This window comes from Bidens hawaiensis, unplaced genomic scaffold (genome assembly GCF_021521415.1).
Source record: "Bidens hawaiensis isolate Kalapana, Puna unplaced genomic scaffold, B.hawaiensis_p1.1 tig00029042_1, whole genome shotgun sequence".
Classification (NCBI taxonomy): domain Eukaryota; kingdom Viridiplantae; phylum Streptophyta; class Magnoliopsida; order Asterales; family Asteraceae; genus Bidens; species Bidens hawaiensis.
Window position 1 is genome coordinate 78,062 of NW_027494788.1, and position 19,197 is coordinate 97,258.

The window sequence follows — 19,197 nt, forward strand, 5'->3', positions numbered from 1 at the left end:
CTTAGTTAAATAGTTTAATAAGTCATTTGTGGATTACGCAAATGATGTAGGTTTGACTTTTACATGTGTCCGTTTGGGTGAATTGACGAATAGAACTTTAAGGGCATGTTTGGCTAAACTTTTAAAACTTGCTTATTTGTTTTTCAAAAAACAAATAAGCAAATAAGTATGTTTGGGTATTCACAAAAGCATTTTTCGTTTTTGCCTTTTGTTATTGATTAAAAGCTGTTTTTCAGAACCAATAAATCCAATTTTTTTTGTTTTGCCTTTTGTCTTTGAAACACCAAATTACAAATATACACACCATTTCATTATCTGTAAAACTAGCAAATATATAAAATTACTCTTTTTGGTTATTTTATCTGTTTTTTGGCTTTCCCAACCACAAAAGCTAATCCCAACACTTTTAGAGTTAAGCAAGCTTGGCCAAACAAGTAGGTTCAAACCGGACGTGGTACGAGTTTACACAACATCTAGAGGTACGGTCTCTTGACTATTGAGGAGTTGACCTTGAACATAGGCCCGAACATAATATTACACGTGAGATTCACCTGGCGTTAAGAAAGAAGAACCAGGCATGAACCGAACCGAACCGAACCGAACCGAACCAAAACCGTGTTGTGTTGTGTTGTGTTGTGTTGTGTTGTGTTGATGTTCATGATTTGAAGTAAAAAAGCAAAAGAAAGCAAAGCGCAGTCATCTCTGTAACCTCGAAGTTTCCCTCATCAATTGATTCAGCAACCATTTCACCATCAATCAATTCACACACAGACACACACCACCACCTGCTAATTCATTCATCAACTATGGCGGCAGCAGCATCATCCACATGGCAACCTCAGGAAGCAGGCTTCAAGGAGATCTGCGGACTACTCGAGAAGCAGATTTCACCTTCCTCCGATAAGTCTCAGATATGGCAGCAACTCCAGCACCACTCTCACTTCCCCGATTTCAATAATTATCTCGCCTTCATCCTAGCTAGGGCACAGGTAATATTAATAATATCTGTTTCGATGGATGTTACAAATTGGCCGCTGATTTCATTTCCTAGGGTTTCATTACGTTTATTATTGTTGACTTGTATTTCGTTGCTTCTAGTTTATTATATATTGAGGTATCTAGTTTATTGTTGAGAGTGTTTATAACTTAATTGTAATCTGATATTGAGAGGAATCATATAGATATTTGAATGTATGTATCATTTGATCACTGAGATTTGAATGAGTTGAATAATAATGTTGTACGAGGATCTCATATTGTCATTCATGTTTTGGAAGTTCAAGATGGATTGATTTCATGATTTATTTGGATTTTTGCAGCTAGCATACCCTAGCTTAGTTTAAATACTTTTTTGTTTGTCGACAGCTTTAACTCGAATTAAGTAATGTTAGGGAAACGTTTAACGAAGTTAGAAAACAAAACTGTGAAGCAACAACTGAGCATGGTGTAAAAGTAGATTTTAAGGATTTGGCATTATGGTTATTGATAGTTTTCTTGAAGCTTTTCGTTAAGATTTGTAGTTTAAGTTGGTTAGTTTTACGAGGTGAGTCATCGTTTGTTTTTTCATGATACAAAATATTAGTTTCTTGGAGTTGAATAGTTGATCATAGTTATATCATAATTATGAAGTTTTGTCTTAGATAAACTGTTAAGAGGTAGTTTCTTCATATAACAACTTTTAATTTAAAACATAAAATAGATAGTCTTTTCTTCTATATAACAACATTGAAGACTATTACAAGTGCCTTGTAGTCGGTTTTGTGTATGGGATTTAACTATGGTTGGTATTTAGTATATATTGGTTTCGATGAGTACTCGTTTGATTACTGAGTTTCAATTACTAAGTATTCAAGTCCCATAAAGTCATCTTATTATTTTAGTTTGTTATTTATAAAGCTCTATTATTAATGTTTATATTACTGTTGAACTTTGATTTCTTTGTATTGCTTCATACATATGTACTTTAGAGCTGAGGGTCTCTCTGGAAGCCGCCTCTTTATCCCTTTGGATAGAGGTACGGTGTGCCTACATCCCACCCTCCCCAAACCGTACTTATAGCTTTGCTATTGGTGGGACTACACTGGGTATGATTGATATTGATTGATTGATATTATGTATGATTGGTATAGAGTTTTAGACATTTGCTGCTAATGAGGAACTTATAAGTTATAATCAGATCCTCTAATAACAGGAAAACTATGGCAATAGTTTAGCATGTTTTCTACTTTTTTAATATCAAGTCATGTTGTATTTAGAAACTTTGGGTTGTATAATTTACAGGGTAAGCCAGTGGAGGTCCGGCAGGCAGCTGGATTGCTTTTGAAAAACAATCTAAAAGGCGCATTTGAGTCGATGCCTCCAACGAATCAGGAATACATAAAAGCTGAGCTATTACCATGTTTAGGGTCAACATACAGACAAATCAGATCTACTGCAGGAACAATCATTAGTGTTATTGTTCAGCTCGGTGGTGTTGTGGGATGGCCCGAGTTGTTGAATACACTTGTAAAGTGTTTGGATAGTAATGACTTGGTTCATATGGAAGGTGCTATGGATGCTTTGTCTAAGGTAATTTTTGGGTCCATCTTATATAATAGTGTTCTTCAGAATTTTTCATCTTAGTGTTGGATTTTTGTACATTTGATCCTTGTTTCTTTTGTTTGATTCTGTTTCTTGTGTGCCTTTTCATGTTTGAACTTTGGATGGGAAAAAATGTAAAGACAATTTTCAAAATTTATAATATTATCCTTTTATGGGATGGGCATTAATAATATTTAGATCGATAAATTCTACATAAAGTAATGAAAGTATATTAAACACGGCAAAGTGGTTTTATTCAAGTAACTATGACAAAGGTGCTTAAGAACTGTATATTGGGCATACAGACGGTATGCATGAATAGTCGACTTATTCATTAAAGTTACTGTAAAATACAGATTTGTGAGGATATTCCTCGAGTTTTGGACGCAGAAAGTCCTGGATCATCTGACCGCCCCATTGATGTATTCATCCCAAGATTACTTCAGGTAACTTTTTCTTTATATTATAATTACAATATATATATATATATATATATATATATATATATATATATATATATATATATATATATATATATATATAAATGCGTGTGTGTGTTCTTGTTGACAATCTCATGGTCTTAACTCTAGCGGGGTTTTTTTTATTAATACAGTTATTTCAATCTCCAAATGCCACTCTTAGAAAGCTTGCTTTGGGTTCCGTTAATCAGTACATTATGATGATGCCACCAGTAAGTATTGTTATCTTTCTACTATATAAAACTTTTTTACTGCATAAAGTAACTGTCAGTAAATGCATTAACTTTCTACAGGTTTTGTGTATGTCTATGGATACATACTTGCAAGGTTTGTTTGTTCTTGCTAATGATTCATCCTCAGAAGTACGGAAATTGGTAATATTTCTAACCCTTGACATTTTAAATCTTGACCCTTCCTGCTTGATATTTACTTTTTGCAATGCGGTTTTGGAAAAAGCTTATGCAATTTTAGTCTTTTTGGTTGTTTTAATACTTCTTTAATTGAAATTGATAATTATTCCCATGGTGGATAGGTTTGTTCGGCTTTTGTGCAACTAATTGAAGTTCGTCCTTCTTTCATTGAGGTGGGTTTTTTTTCTAAATTTTTGGTTTTTACTTATAATATTTCTATTTTAACAATTTGCTGCTTTCTTATTTCATCTTTTATAAATTTGTGATTATGTTTCTTATATTATTTCATGTTGTTCATCATGCTTTTATGCTTGCAGCCACATTTGCAAAATGTTATTGAATACATGCTACAAGTGAACAAGGACCCGGATGAAGAAGTGTCACTCGAAGCCTGTGAATTTTGGTAACCCATTGTTATCACTCTGTGCCCTCTAAATGTTTATTGCTTTATTAAGTTAAAAAGTTATTAATGTAACGATCACATATGTTTCAATGATTTAGAACATATTTTATCTGCCAAATTCTTGTTTTTTAGCTTCATGTTATGATACAATCTATTGCTTGGCTTAATGGCTTCATATTATTATTTAAATATGGGTCGATGAAGTTATAAGATATTTATCATTTAGTATTTTCAACAAGTAATCTACTTTTATACTATCTAACCTATATAAATCATTATTTGCAGGTCTGCATATTGTGAAGCATCATTGCCACCTGATAATTTAAGAGCATTCTTGCCACGTTTGATTCCAGTATGTTATCCTTTTATCTGCCAAATTCTTGTTCTAAAAGTAATTTTTACTACTTTTCCATTTGCATTAGTTTGTCTTACTTTATGCCTGTATGGTAGGTTTTGCTGTCAAACATGGCTTATGCAGATGATGATGAGTCACTACTAGATGCAGAGGTCAACTTTTTTCATTGCTCGCTCTTCAACTTATTTTTAACATGAAAATTTAAGTTTTTAACTTAGATATATTTAATGCCAGGAGGACGGCTCTCTTCCAGATAGGGATCAGGTTCTGGTTTCTGACTTCATTTAGAACTCTTTAGGATTGTGCTTAAGCTTGTGGTTCATGAACAACTTTCTTATATATCTTAGCTATGCAGGATTTGAAGCCACGTTTTCATTCATCACGTTTTCATGGATCAGAAGATGCTGAAGATGATGTATGTTTTTGGATATACGTTGTTTTGCCAATTTCATACCTTTTTTATAAATAACTGGGCTGATTTGGGTTATTTTTTGATTTTAAATTGGTCGAATTATAGAAATAAGTAATATTAATTAAGTTATGTGTCAGGTTGAAAGTCGCCTAAATTAGGGCATGTTCATGTTCGTTTGAACCGTACTAACATGAATAGGGCATGTTCATGCTCGTTTGTTAACTCTAATTGAACAAACAATCGAGCACGAACAGGGTTTTCTTCTTTGTGTTTGTTCGTTAAGAAAATGAACGTGTCCATGTTTATTTATGTTCAGTCGGTAATATTTTAATCTAACGGTTTACTAAAATAAAAGAATGAATATAACTGAACACAGATGAACCAATATAAGCGAACATAACTGAGCAAAGACCGGTTAAAAGTGAACGTGAATATCTATCTGTTGGGCCTAAAAGTTAATAAAACTTGACTAAATTGTAACGGGCCTAACAATTTAAATATAAACGAACAAACATAAAATAAACAAACGTAAACTAACATAAATGAACGAACACAACATGTGTTCATGTTGAACGGTTCACTGAACGTTCAGTTCATTTACAGGCCTAGCCCAGAGTATATGTGGAGTACTTAACTTCCTAAAGCGTTGTATTCAGATGTAGATTATTATTTTAATTATATGATTTCTTTGACATTATAGGATGATGACATAGTGAATATATGGAACCTCAGAAAGTGCAGTGCTGCTGCCTTGGATATGATCTCTAATGTGTTTGGTGATGAGATTCTTCCAGCTTTAATGACTTTTGTTCAGGTAACTGTATAATGTTTGAAAATATAAAATTATTCTCCAAGTTAGTTACTTGTTTGCAGTTGATTTGTCTTTTTTTTTCCTTATATCATGAGAAATCATGTAATGTTATTGTTTGTGCAGTCAAAGTTATCTTTGTCAGATGATGCAAGTTGGAAAGAGAGGGAAGCTGCAGTTTTAGCTCTTGGTGCTATAGCTGAGGGTTGCATTAATGGGCTTTATCCTCATCTTTCAGAGGTTAGCTCTATAGTTGAAAGCACATTATCATTATAATATTTTGTAACAAATTCTTTTAGTTGAAATCATTACTTTTCTTGTAGATTGTAGCTTTTCTCATACCCCTATTGGATGATAAGTTTCCATTGATACGAAGCATCTCCTGTTGGACACTTTCGCGCTTTAGCAAATTTATTGTCCAGGTATGATATGGTGATTCATTCTTACTAGGATTTTAAACAAACCAAACGTTTAGGGAACCGTTCGTGAACTGTTCGGTGGGAACTTCGTTTATGTTCGTTCAAATAATAAACGAACGAACACAAACATATTTGTTTGTTCATTTAAGTAAACAAATGAACATGAACATGTCTGATTCGTTCATTTACATTTGTTCGTTTAGCAATGTTATTTGTTACTTATATTACTTTAAAGTCAACTTAGTTTTTAATTAGAACTCTTTGTTAACTTTTAAAATGTTGGTTTCAAGGATAATCATATTTTAGACTTTAATTTGGATATTCATGTTTTTTTTTTAATTGGTATATGTTTATGTTCATACGTGTGTGTTCATGAACCGTTCATTAGGATATTAACGAACTAACATAAACAAACACGAACACATTTATCTTTTTTAATGAATAATCATGAAGAAGAAAATCTATTTGTTTAAGTGTCGTGTTCGTTCATTTGCTTAGTTAAAGTTAAATGAATGAACAGGCTCTGTTTGTGTTTGGCTTGTTAACAAGCCTAATTCTTACACACTTGGCTAATATCACTTTATGAAACCGTATTGTTCCCAAACTTTTTTGAATGTTGATTATTAAAGTTGACTAGTTAATGTGAAAAGCAGATGTTAATTTATTTATTTATGTTTTAGGGCACTGGTCACCGAGAGGGACATGAACAGTTTGAAAAAGTTCTCATGGGTCTTTTAAGAAGAATTTTGGATGATAATAAGCGTGTGCAGGAGGCTGCCTGCTCGGCTTTTGCAACTCTTGAAGAGGTTGTTATTAGGAGTAAATTAATTGTTGGGCGATGTGGTATCCCCGGACCCACATTTAGACAACTGCATATTAAAGGAGTTAGGGAGGTTATTTTTTTAGCCGGCCCTAACCCTATTGGGCCCAATTGGGTTCTAGCTTGTTTAGCAAGGGAGTAGCCCTAATATGCGGTCTATAAATAGTCTCTTGTACTTGTTATTATATATCACCAAAATAATACAAACCTAATTACCCCGTGGACGTAGGTTGTACACCGCAACCGAACCACGTAAAATTCTCGTGTTCTTTATCGCTTTGATTTCTTGTTCGTGTGTGCCTTTTGTTCCTAACAACTGGTATCAGAGCAAGGATCACACTATAAACCCCAGCCGCCAGTCGCCACCAAACCCTAATCAGAAACCCTAGCCGCCGCTACAGTACCGCCGCCGCTACAGTGTTTCCGGCGTGTGAACAGTGCGCGCTACAGTACAATCTGTCTTTTGACCAGAAGAGGTCAAACAGTTCTGATCAGTATTGCAGGTTGCTTCCGTTAGAAACTCGGTAAAGATAATGACTGAGGACGGTAAGATCAGAATCGAGAAGTTTGATGGGCAGGATTTTGGATGGTGGAAGATGCAAGTCGAGGACTTGTTATGCCAGAAAGATTTGCTTCCATGTTTGAGAGGTCAAAAACCCGAGAATATGAAGGATGAAGAATGGGCCGATCTAGACAGGAAAGCCCTAGCAGTCATCAGATGCACGTTGGCTAAGAACGTTGCTTTCAATATAGTGAATGAGACCACTGCTAAGGGTTTGATGACCGCGTTGTCAAACATGTACGAGAAACCTTCCGCGTCTAATAAGGTATTCTTAATTAGACAATTGGTGAATACGCGTATGCGGGAAGGTGCGTCTGTTACCTCTCATATAAATGAGTTCAATTCTATCATATCCCGGTTATTATCTGTTGATATTAAATTTGATGATGAAGTGCAAGCTTTGCTATTATTGTCCTCGTTACCTGAAAGTTGGTCAGGAACAGTCACTGCCGTTAGTGGTTCAGCCGGAACCACCAAACTCACGTTCGAGGGTATTCGTGACTTGATCCTAGGAGAGGATATCAGGAGAAAGAATGCAGGTGAATCATCCAGTACTTTGCTAAGTACTGAGGGAAGAGGTAGAAAGAAAGATAAGAGGGTAAGTAACAGGGGAAGATCAAAATCAAGAGACAGAAAGGGGAGTTCAAAAACAAGAAACGACATAAAGTGTTGGAACTGTAATGAGAATGGTCATTTCAGAAGTCAATGTACAGAACCACCCAGAGACAAGAAAGAAGTGAATGTTGCCTCCTCAACAGCATCAGATTCTGATGATGCATTGATCTGCTGTATTGAGGATATAGTCGAGTCCTGGATTATGGACTCAGGTGCGTCGTTTCATGCTATCTCAAGCTCGAGAAAGATGTAGAATTTCAGACGGGGCAATTTTGGTACTGTAAGTCTTGCTAATAACCAAATCTTGGAAATTACTGGGTTGGGAGATATTGACTTGAAAACAAGTTTTGGAACAATTTGGACATTGAAAGATGTCAGGGTAATTCCAAAATTGAAAAAAATGTTAATTTCCATTGGGCAATTAGACGACCAGGGTTATGATGTAACATTCGGGGGAGGACAATGGAAGGTCGTCAAGGGTAGCATGGTAATTGCCAAGGGAAAGAAACGGGGTACTTTGTATATGGTTGAGGTTTCTGCAGGTAGTGCTAATGCAGTAACAAGTGGACCGAGTCTATCAAAGTTGTGGCATCAACGACTCGGCCACATGAGTGAGAAGGGCATGAAGATGCTTGTCGCCAGAGGAAAGCTTCCAGATCTTAAAAGGGTTGAATCTGAATTCTGTGAACCATGTGTTTTTGGAAAAAAGAAGAGGGTATCTTTTGTGAAGACAGGGAAAGCACCTAAAGCTCAGAAATTAGAGCTTATCCATTCAGATGTTTTCGGACCAACACGTGTTGAATCCTTGGGAGGCTCGAGATTCTATGTGACTTTCTTAGACGACGCCACACGCAAGGTATGGGTTTACTTTCTTAAAAATAAATTTGAAGTATTTGATGTTTTTAAGAAATGGAAAACTGCTGTTGAACTTGAATCTGATCTGAAGGTAAAGTGCTTGAAGTCAGACAATGGAGGGGAGTACATTAGCTCAGAGTTCACTAGCTTTTGTGCTGAGCATGGCATTCGGATGATAAATACAGTTCCAGGTACTCCTCAGCAAAATGGAGTCGCAGAAAGGATGAATAGAACGTTAAATGAAAGAGCCAGAAGCATGAGGATAAATGCAGGGCTCCCTAAAATGTTCTGGGCAGACGCTGTTAAAACTGCTGCCTATCTTATCAACCAAGGTCTATCAGTTCCGTTGGGTTACAAAACACCTCAAGAAGAATGGAAGGGGAAAGCGGTTAATTATGAGCACTTAAAGGTTTTTGGGTGCAGTGCATATGACCTAGATCCGAATGCTGACAAGATAGATTCAAAAGCCAAGAAGTATGTTTTCATTGGTTACGGGTCAGACAAGATGGGCTACAAGCTTTGGGACTCGAAAAGCAGAAAAGTAGTCCGCAGCAAACATGCTACATTTAATGAGGCTGAGTTGTACAAAGATGTGATAAATCCAAACTCTAGGGTTCAGAAGCAACAGGTTGAATTCAAAATTGAAAACCAGAGATCTGAACCGATCCCCGAACCGGTTCAGGAACCCGCTACAGAAACTGAAGTCGACACAGTTCCTGAGTTTGAAGCTGGTGGAAATAATGAGTCAGAAGAAACTTCTGACAGTGGGAGTTCAGAGTCTGAAGACGAGGAGATCCCACAACAGCCTGACCAGACTGAAAATTGGGTCAGGAGATCCACCAGAGTTACTAAACAGCCAGAAAGGTATAGTCCCGGTCATTCCAATCCTTCAGTTAACTATATTCTTTTGACAGAAAACGGTGAACCCGAAAGCTACTCTGAAGCAGTCAAGATGAAGGATTCTCGCCAGTGGGAGAATGCTATGAAGGATGAAATGAGCTCTCTAGAAAAGAACAAGACATGGGACTTAGTCAAGCTTCCGCAGGATAAGAGAGCGTTGCAAAATAAATGGGTCTTCAGGGTCAAAGAAGAACATGATGGGTCTAAACGATATAAAGCCCGTTTAGTGGTCAAGGGTTTTCAACAAAAGAGAGGAGTTGATTATGATGAAATCTTCTCTCCCGTGGTGAAAATGACTACCATCAGACTTGTTTTAAGTCTTGTAGCAGCAGAAGATTTACATCTAGAGCAACTAGATGTGAAAACGGCATTTCTACACGGTGATCTTGAAGAAGACATTTATATGATGCAACCTGAAGGGTTTCGGGTTGTGGGGAAAGAAAATTGGGTCTGCAAACTAAAGAAGAGCTTGTATGGTCTGAAACAGGCGCCTAGACAGTGGTACATGAAGTTTGATAATTTCATGGAGAGGTCGGGGTTTAAAAGATGCCAGATGGATCATTGTTGTTATCTGAAGAAATTCAACAACTTATATCATATTACTGTTGTATGTTGATATGTTGATTGCAGGATCTGATATGAAGGAAATAAGCAAGTTGAAGAAACAGATGTCCCAAGAGTTTGAAATGAAAGACTTGGGTGCAGCAAAACAGATACTGGGAATGAACATCACTAGAAACAAGAAGGCAGGTACTCTAACACTATCCCAGGAAAAATACATAGGGAAAGTGTTAGAAAGGTTCAAGATGAATGATGAAAGAACCAAGCCTAGGAATACTCCATTGGGAAGTCATTTGAAGCTCACCAAAGATCAGTCTCCTAAAACTGAAGAAGAAAGATCGAAGATGACCAAAGTCCCATATGCATCAGCAGTCGGGAGTCTAATGTATGCAATGGTTTGCACTCGACCAGATGTTGCTCATGCCGTTGGGGTTGTTAGTCGGTTTATGTCAGATCCAGGAGAAAAACATTGGGAGGCTGTCAAATGGATACTTAGATACTTGAAGGGTACTCAGAAGATGGGGTTATGTTTCAGAAAAAAGGATGCCATACTCAGAGGTTACACAGATGCTGATCTGGGTGGTTGTAAAGGGACGTTCAAGAGCACTACCGGGTATGTTTTCACAGTGGGAGGGACAACAGTTAGCTGGATGTCTAGACTTCAGAAAAGTGTGGCTCTGTCAACTACAGAAGCAGAATACATGGCTGTTGCAGAGGCCAGCAAAGAACTAGTTTGGTTGAAGACTTTTCTTGAAGAATTAGGAAAACAACAACCCGACTACTCATTGTACTGTGACAATGAGAGTGCAGTTAAACTTGCAAAGAATCCAGTGTATCACGGAAAGACAAAGCATATAGGGATGAGATATCACTTCGTGAGGGGGTTGATCAGTGAAGGAACAATCAGTCTGAAGAACATCCCAGGTGCTAAAAATCCAGCTGATATGTTTACCAAGTGTGTGGTGCTGGATAAGCTGAAGCTTTGCATAGCTTCAGCTGGTCTCCAGGAATAATGTTGAGGAGACAAGGGTAATTAGGATGGTTTGAAGATCAGGAGGGATTTTCATTTACAGAAGTACAGAAGAGATGGTGCATTTCTAGGTCCGAAGACACCAAGTGGGAGATTGTTGGGTGATGTGGTATCCCCGGACCCACATTTAGACAACTGCATATTAAAGGAGTTAGGGAGGTTATTTTTTTAGCCGGCCCTAACCCTATTGGGCCCAATTGGGTTCTAGCTTGTTTAGCAAGGGAGTAGCCCTAATATGCGGTCTATAAATAGTCTCTTGTACTTGTTATTATATATCACCAAAATAATACAAACCTAATTACCCCGTGGACGTAGGTTGTACACCGCAACCGAACCACGTAAAATTCTCGTGTTCTTTATCGCTTTGATTTCTTGTTCGTGTGTGCCTTTTGTTCCTAACATTAATATGATTAAAAATGAAAGCATGTAATTACTGTTATTTTTAAATTTCAGGAAGCCGCTGACCTTTTAGCACCACGCCTGGAGATCATTTTACAGCACCTAATGTGCGCATTTGGAAAATATCAGGTTGATACTTAATCTTCTGTTTGTTCAATTTTTGTCTAGATAATTGCATAAATGGTCCCTGTGGGTTGATTATGTTGCAAGTTTGGTTTCCAATGCTTTTAACACTGTAAACTTAGTTCAAACATTTGTGAGAGGGTTGCACGTGTAGTCCTCACTGTTAATCCCAGTTACTTTTTTAATGAAAAAGTGATGTCATGTGAGAGTAATTGTGTCTTTTCAAATTTGAAATTCTAATAAAACACTCTCTTTTAAACTCCAGAACTCTTAAAAGTGACTTCATCACCTTAGATCAGTGCAAAAGCGAGGTTCTGTGGATGATCGAAGTTTGCAGTTTAAAAAATCTGGAGACCAAACTTGCAAATACGGTCAAACCACATGGACACTTGTGCGTTTTTCTCAAAATTTATTTTTATAATTAACAAGTTAGTGTATTATATGTGTATATAAAAACCAAGTTATTTTAATACTTTTTTTTTCTTAATGGTATGCAGAGGAGGAATCTGAGAATTGTTTATGATGCTATTGGTACTCTAGCAGATGCAGTTGGTGAGGAATTGAATCAGGTAATTATAGGCTTAGTTATATTTCTGTCTAACTTTATTGATTTGGATGATTAAGTTAACATTGTTAATTGCAGCCTAAATGTCTTGAAATTTTGATGCCACCATTAATTGCCAAGTGGCAACAACTTTCAAATTCAGACAAAGACCTTTTCCCACTTTTGGAGTGTTTTACATCCATAGCACAGGTAGAAGTTCATTTACATACACACTTTATTTCATTTTTATAAGTTTATAATCATTGCTACAACATAACACATTTCATTGTTTTTCAGGCATTGGGGAGTGGATTCTTACAGTTTTCTCAGCCTGTTTTCCAGAGATGCCTAGACATTATCCAGACACAACAACTTGCCAAGGTTGTCAGTAGAAAAAGTTTATTATTATATGAATCATTCATGTTCAATATTGTTAATAGTTTATATCTGTATACCCTGTGTGCATTATGTTAATATGGTATTTCCTGCAACATAATACTGTCAGTGAACTTCATTACTATTATAATTATTGTTATTATTATTATCATCATCATCCATTTTTCAGTTATTATAAGTAGGCTGCTGACTGAGTCGTGTTGGTGGGTCGAATCTGACACAAACCCAAAATTTTACACTAACCTGAACATGACACGAAGCCGAAAATCATGTTACACACATGAACCAGACACAGCAAGTGTATTCACGGGCTTAAATGAACACAACCTCGTTTTACTAGAAAATTTAAGTCTTAGTGCTTTTAGATATGAACACTTTAAAATTCTAAATTTACATATTATTTTTGTTTTTTGAAGCAAATATATTTAAACTATGCCACATTGTTTTTAAATTTTGGCATAATAAACTAACAAAATAAATAAATTGGTTAAATGGGTCATTTGCGAACCCGTTGGGTGACACAGACACGAAACTGACCGAACTTCTTTAGCTAAACGTTAAAAAAACTAACATATAAACTTTTATTGCATTAGGGCTATTAATAGATAATATGTTTCATTTTAGTGTTCTGTTTCATGTATGAATTTTTGTTAATTTTATGTGCTTGTGTTGCAGGTTGATCCTGTTTCAGTTGGAGTGCAGTTTGACAAAGAATTTGTTGTTTGTTCATTGGATCTTCTCTCTGGACTGACCGAAGGCCTTGGTAGCGGAATTGAGAATCTGGTATTATTATTATTTTTTAATTTTACTTGATACAGTTAAGAAATTACTGTGTGTAGTGTGCACAATTGTATTCGTTTAACTTTGTATTTATAATCAAATTATGTAACAGGTATTGCAAAGTAATTTAAGGGATCTCCTTCTGCAATGTTGCATGGATGACAGTTCTGATATCCGTCAAAGTGCATTTGCATTGCTTGGAGACCTTGCAAGGGTAAGTTGGTAATTTAATCAACTATATATATCTATTATATCATTAATAATTACTCAAAGAAACATGCTTTTCACTTTTAAAATATGATTCTTAGTTTCAAACATTTACATTTCTAAATAACACTTTTTGTTTTTATTTTTTTTTGGACTTATTTTTTAGGTTTGTCCAGCTCATATTCGCCCTCGTTTGCCTGAGTTTCTTGATGTAGCTGCCAAGCAATTGGTATGATGATTTCTATAGTTTAGACTCTTTCATATAATTGGTGGGCAAAAGTGAAATTGCACTAATTTTGACGTTATTTTACTAATCTCGTGAAAATAACGTTAAAAGTGACGGACGGTTAATCAGGCATCATGTAGTGGCGTTGATAGCTGAAAGATAAGGGTACATGCACCGATCAGCCGGTGTCCCGATGATTGAGTGCTATGTGCCTTATGTCCAAGGCTTGATGCAAAACTACTATCGAGCCGGGGGTCTCACCGGAAGCAGCCTCTCTATCCCTATGGGGTAGAGGTAAGGCTGCCTACATCTTACCCTCCTCAGACCCTACCATAGCTTTGCTATTGGTGGGATATACTGAGTACGATAGACTCTTTCATATAATTGATCTTTATCGTTCTTATATAGTTATAGTAAGATATAAATACAAATTTACACCTTTTGCAGAATACACCCAAACTAAAGGAAACTATCTCTGTGGCAAATAATGCATGCTGGGCTATTGGGGAACTAGCAATTAAGGTATGTTCTGTTTACTAATAAAAACATACTTTGAATCCTTATATAATATTTTAAATAAAATGATTTTGGAGGTTTTATGCATTAAAATATAATTTGGGCACCTTTTGTCCTATTTGACCCGTTTCTTTTTTTTTTTCAAGTTTTTAGGATACTTGGTTGACCCATTAGAGTTGACATTGCTAAACAAATTTGTTAGATTTAACGTGCAGCCTATGAAATTTTTTGTTTCTGTTTTGTTTAACATGCTTAATATTTTAGAATACTTTTTTTTTAATAAATTGAGTGCTTTCGACCAAAAAATTTCTTCTGTGGTGATGGCTGTATTTTCATGTTCAGTTCCAAAACTTTGCCTAAAAGAACTAGTTTCTGATTTTATATACAAGTGTATATTAGGGTTTTAAATATTATTACAGTTAAAAAATCACATTGTTTGAATAGCTATCAAATATTTTAAATAAAACTATACAGAAAATTGTATGCATTGAAAATATACTTTATCTACAGGATATATAATTTTTTGTTTGTTTAAATGAATGCTTTAGGTTAACCAAGAAATTTCTCCTGTGGTGATGACTGTAATTTCGTGCTTAGTTCCAATTCTACAACATGCAGAGGTAATTTATTTAGTTAGTTTTATTTTCTTTATAATTCTTATTTATCTGAATGTTTTATTTATTTTTACTTTTTTAACGGTAAGCAGGGGCTCAATAAATCACTAATTGAAAATAGCGCCATCACTCTGGGTAGACTCGCCTCAGTTTGTCCCGAGCTTGTATCACCACACATGGAGCATTTCATGCAATCATGGTGTACTGCTTTATCTATGTAAGTAACTTTGTTAAATACAAACTTGTTTTAAACCTTTAAGGCTTTAATTATAAGCTACATAATAATTCTTTTAATTTTTATTTTTATTTTTATTTTTTGACAGGATTCGTGATGATATCGAAAAGGAGGATGCTTTTCGAGGTCTATGTGCAATGGTAATGTACTAATGTGAAGATTTTTGTTTGAATTTAATTTTTGATACGGAACTTATGTTTGATTGATTTGCAGGTTAAAGCAAACCCGTCAGGGGCTTTGAGCTCACTTGCTTTCTTATGTAGAGCTATTGCCAGCTGGCATGTAAGTTTTTTTTTAATTGCCGAATTGGGTAGACAAGCCAATTTATCATATTGTGTCTAGGGGTGAGATTTCTGAACGGGTTTGGGTCGAACATGTACATCAGTACATGTCTAGCTATACGGATCGTGTTCTGTTTGATCTGACTGGTTCACTGCTAATTTTTTAAACAAATGGGTTTTATATCATAAATTCCAACTATTTCTACTTTTTACCAAAATTTAGAAGATGAAGGGAAATTAGCATACGGTTTTACACGGTAAATGTAATTAGTTTATATCAATTTGTATATGAACTATTTGGTTGTTAATTTTATTTTGGAGTTTTAATATGCAACAGAGTAAAATGAAATATAATTTCGGATTAAGTGGCTAGTGTTTGTGTCAACCTACACAAACTCACGTCGTGTCGTGTCGGGGTACACGATGTTATGGTTTGTGTTTAATATCTGGGTTCGTGTAGGGTTGCACAAACATTGTCCTGTTCATATCTAGAGAGGGTATTTGGATTTGCATTTTGGAATTAGTTATTTAGTTTATGAGACTTGAAGTCACAATAATCAGTTTTTTCAGTATAAATCATTTATAGAAGGGCATAGGTTATTCCCACACCATATAGATTATTTGGACACCATATGCGTCTATACGAGTCGTATAGGGGCTATACAAGCCGTATAGGTGCACCGTTTTATCCTTTTGTGATGGAGGGTGTCAGGTGTTTGAAGCCTACGCTCGTATAGGGTCTATACAACCCGTATAGACCGGAAAAGCTGTCATCTGTATATTAATTAGTCATGTGAGGGCTATACGACTCGTATAGCCCCCATACGAGTCGTATAGAGTTGTTAACACACCATGGGGGTGGTGTTTGAATATAAAGACCCATATAAAAATAAGCGGTATTTACTTTTATTTTGACTACAGGAAATAAGGAGCGAGGATTTACACAATGAAGTTTCACAAGTACTGCTTGGATATAAACAGGTATACTCATCTTCATTGACCTATACATTTGTTTACAAAAATTCAAATTATATATGGTGAATTTGAATCTCTATTATCTTGTACATGAGACAGTCTTAACCTATTTACTTATGAATGGGTTGTGTAAACGAGTCCAATTAAACATTTTTAGCTAACAGTGAAATGGAGGTTCAAACATGTTGAAAGTTGGTCGAAGTCTTATTATGGCATAAGGCTCTTCTAAATTGTTTTTATTGAGTATTTAATTTATTGTATTGTATGGCAGATGCTGAAGAATGGAGCGTGGGAGCAGTGTTTGTCGACTTTGGAGCCGCCTGTACAAGAGAAGCTAGCAAAGTATAAAGTATAGTTGTTTTTGGTGGGCAAATTGGTCATTTATCAAAGTGTTCTTTTTTTCATAATTCTTTTGGAGCTGTGGATTTCAATCTCAATATTGAACTCATGTTGTGCATTATCGACGGAAACCGAATTTTGCTTTTCCCCGATGCAAAATACAAGATTTAACACTTCAACTTTGTTGAAATCCAAGAGGATTAAATTAGGTTTACTTGGGAATGGATTTGGTGTACAGGGGCTTTTTCGTCTTTTCTGTTTCTCTTGATTCTTAGAGATTGTGATTGCATTTTGTACCGGGTTCTCGTTTGCCTAGCTGCGCTGACCTGTTAGTGGATCAGTTTCTGGTTTAGTTTTTATAATGGGGTAATGGTTTGAAGTGATTGGAAAGTTGTATTTTAACTGTAACAGTATTGAACCAAGTTGATCACTTTGTGATTGTGAAGTTTGAACTATATGGTGAGGTCATAAGTTATTGTCTTTGAATATGCTACAAATTAGCAACCTATTTCTCGAACATGGCAAAAGATAAATGTTACCAGTTAAGTTCAAACAATCCTACTTTTGGTCTCTTCCATTACATGCTTAAATTTGAGTTATGTATAAGAGCTACTTAATTAAGTGTAGAAGACTATTCTTGTTAAGTGTTTTCAATAATGACCCTTAGGCATGTTAGTAGCTAGGTATTTGTTAAACGTCATACACAAAGTTACACCCAAGTATGTTGCATGCTAACTCTTTATGATAGCGCTTAACATTTTCCTGTGCGTTCGTACATGCTATGTTTAAAGGTTAGTAGTGTTCTTTATGATGGCGTTTTAACATTTTCCTATGCGTTTGTACGTGCTATGTTTCAAAGGTTAGCAGCACACTAGTGCTAATCTTTAATGGTTAGTAGCTAGATGTGTCAACCAATGCAGGCAAAAGATTTTGTAAAGTATCCGTGCACTAACCTAAACGGTCACGAGCACTATACAGACTATGTAAAAAGTTAGTGTATGGGTACTTCACATATTTAGACATACCATTACCCAAGTGTTTCAAACACTAACCATGTTGGTAAGTGGCTAGCAATCTATTGGTTAGTTTACATGTTCTGAGTTAGCTTTTAAAGATTTAAGTTTCATATCTATATTACATTATAATACATATAAGCGTTCTTTCATCTCCCTCTTTTTTCTCTCCATAAGACACTGTTATATTCAATGCTATTTAACTCTCCGGCATTAGCAAGCCTCAGGCCACTACCTGATCTCCGGCATGTCCGTTACCAGCCTTTAATTCGGCGTACACTGAAAACCGACAATCAATTAATGGTCGCTTTGTACTATGATTATTTAATGATCAAGCACTTATCATCTTTCGCAATGCCAACGATGAGATGGAAAGACATAGCCATGTTACAAGTTACAACCAAAAGTGAAAAGTTCAACATAAAAGCGTTTATGGTGAATGATTTTCTGTGTGTTATTATTGATAATAACAATCCCTTTATATAGGGAGAGAATACAATCATAACCAACCTCTAACTAGGAAACATAATCACAATGCAATTCTATAAGATAATGACTATCTATACAAATAATATATATCCTCTAAATATATCAGCTAAGACTCCCCCTCAGTTTGAGCGGGCGGTGGACAAACGCTCAAGCTGGACCAGAAAGACTGAAATAATTGACGAGACAGCCCTTTGGTAAAAATATCGGCATATTGCAAAGAGGAAGGCACATGTAGAACACGAATATCCCCAACACGAACTTTTTCGCGAACAAAATGAATGTCAATTTCAATGTGTTTCGTTCGTTGGTGTTGGACTGGGTTATCCGACATATATACCGCTGAGATGTTGTCGCAGTAGACCACTGTAGCTCGACGAAGCGGGAGATATAACTCAAGTAATAAATTGCGTAGCCAAGTAGCCTCTGCCACAGCATTTGCAACGCCCCTATACTCTGCCTCGGCACTAGAACGTGAAATGGTGGGTTGACGCTTGGAGGACCATGAGACCAAATTATCCCCAAGAAAAACACAGTAGCCACTAGTAGAGCGGCGAGAGTCGGGATAGCCACCCCAATCAGCATCTGAGTAAGCAACCAAAGAATCAGTTGTCGATCTGCGAAGCCGAATGCCGTAGTCTATAGTGCCTTGTAAATACCGTAATATGCGTTTTAAAAACGCAAAATGTGGGTCACGCGGTTCATGCATAAACAAGCAAACCTGCTGAACTGCATAAGAAATGTCGGGACGAGTGAACATCTAATATTGTAAGGCACAAGCAAGACTACTATATAGAGTAGGATCAGCAAAGAGTGGACCGTCCGAAGCACTAAGTTTTGAGGATAAATCAACT

At 36.0% G+C, this 19,197-nt stretch overlaps 1 protein-coding gene across 1 annotated transcript; it reads left to right on the forward strand.

Moving 5' to 3' along the window:
- The first annotated feature begins 753 nt into the window (after positions 1-753).
- Positions 754-17,358, forward strand: LOC143578136 (transportin-1-like). The gene is made up of 29 exons (XM_077061799.1): positions 754-989; positions 2,281-2,568; positions 2,937-3,026; positions 3,194-3,271; positions 3,353-3,433; positions 3,592-3,642; positions 3,787-3,872; positions 4,158-4,224; positions 4,323-4,379; positions 4,462-4,491; positions 4,583-4,642; positions 5,340-5,453; positions 5,574-5,687; positions 5,771-5,869; positions 6,547-6,672; positions 11,663-11,737; positions 12,229-12,300; positions 12,375-12,485; positions 12,573-12,656; positions 13,347-13,454; positions 13,564-13,665; positions 13,825-13,887; positions 14,332-14,406; positions 14,949-15,020; positions 15,107-15,231; positions 15,338-15,389; positions 15,463-15,531; positions 16,452-16,511; positions 16,777-17,358. Exons 1-29 carry the CDS (start codon positions 807-809, stop codon positions 16,858-16,860), a joined length of 2,676 nt encoding a protein of 891 aa, XP_076917914.1. The 5' UTR covers positions 754-806; the 3' UTR covers positions 16,861-17,358.
- Positions 17,359-19,197: the final 1,839 nt, after the last annotated feature.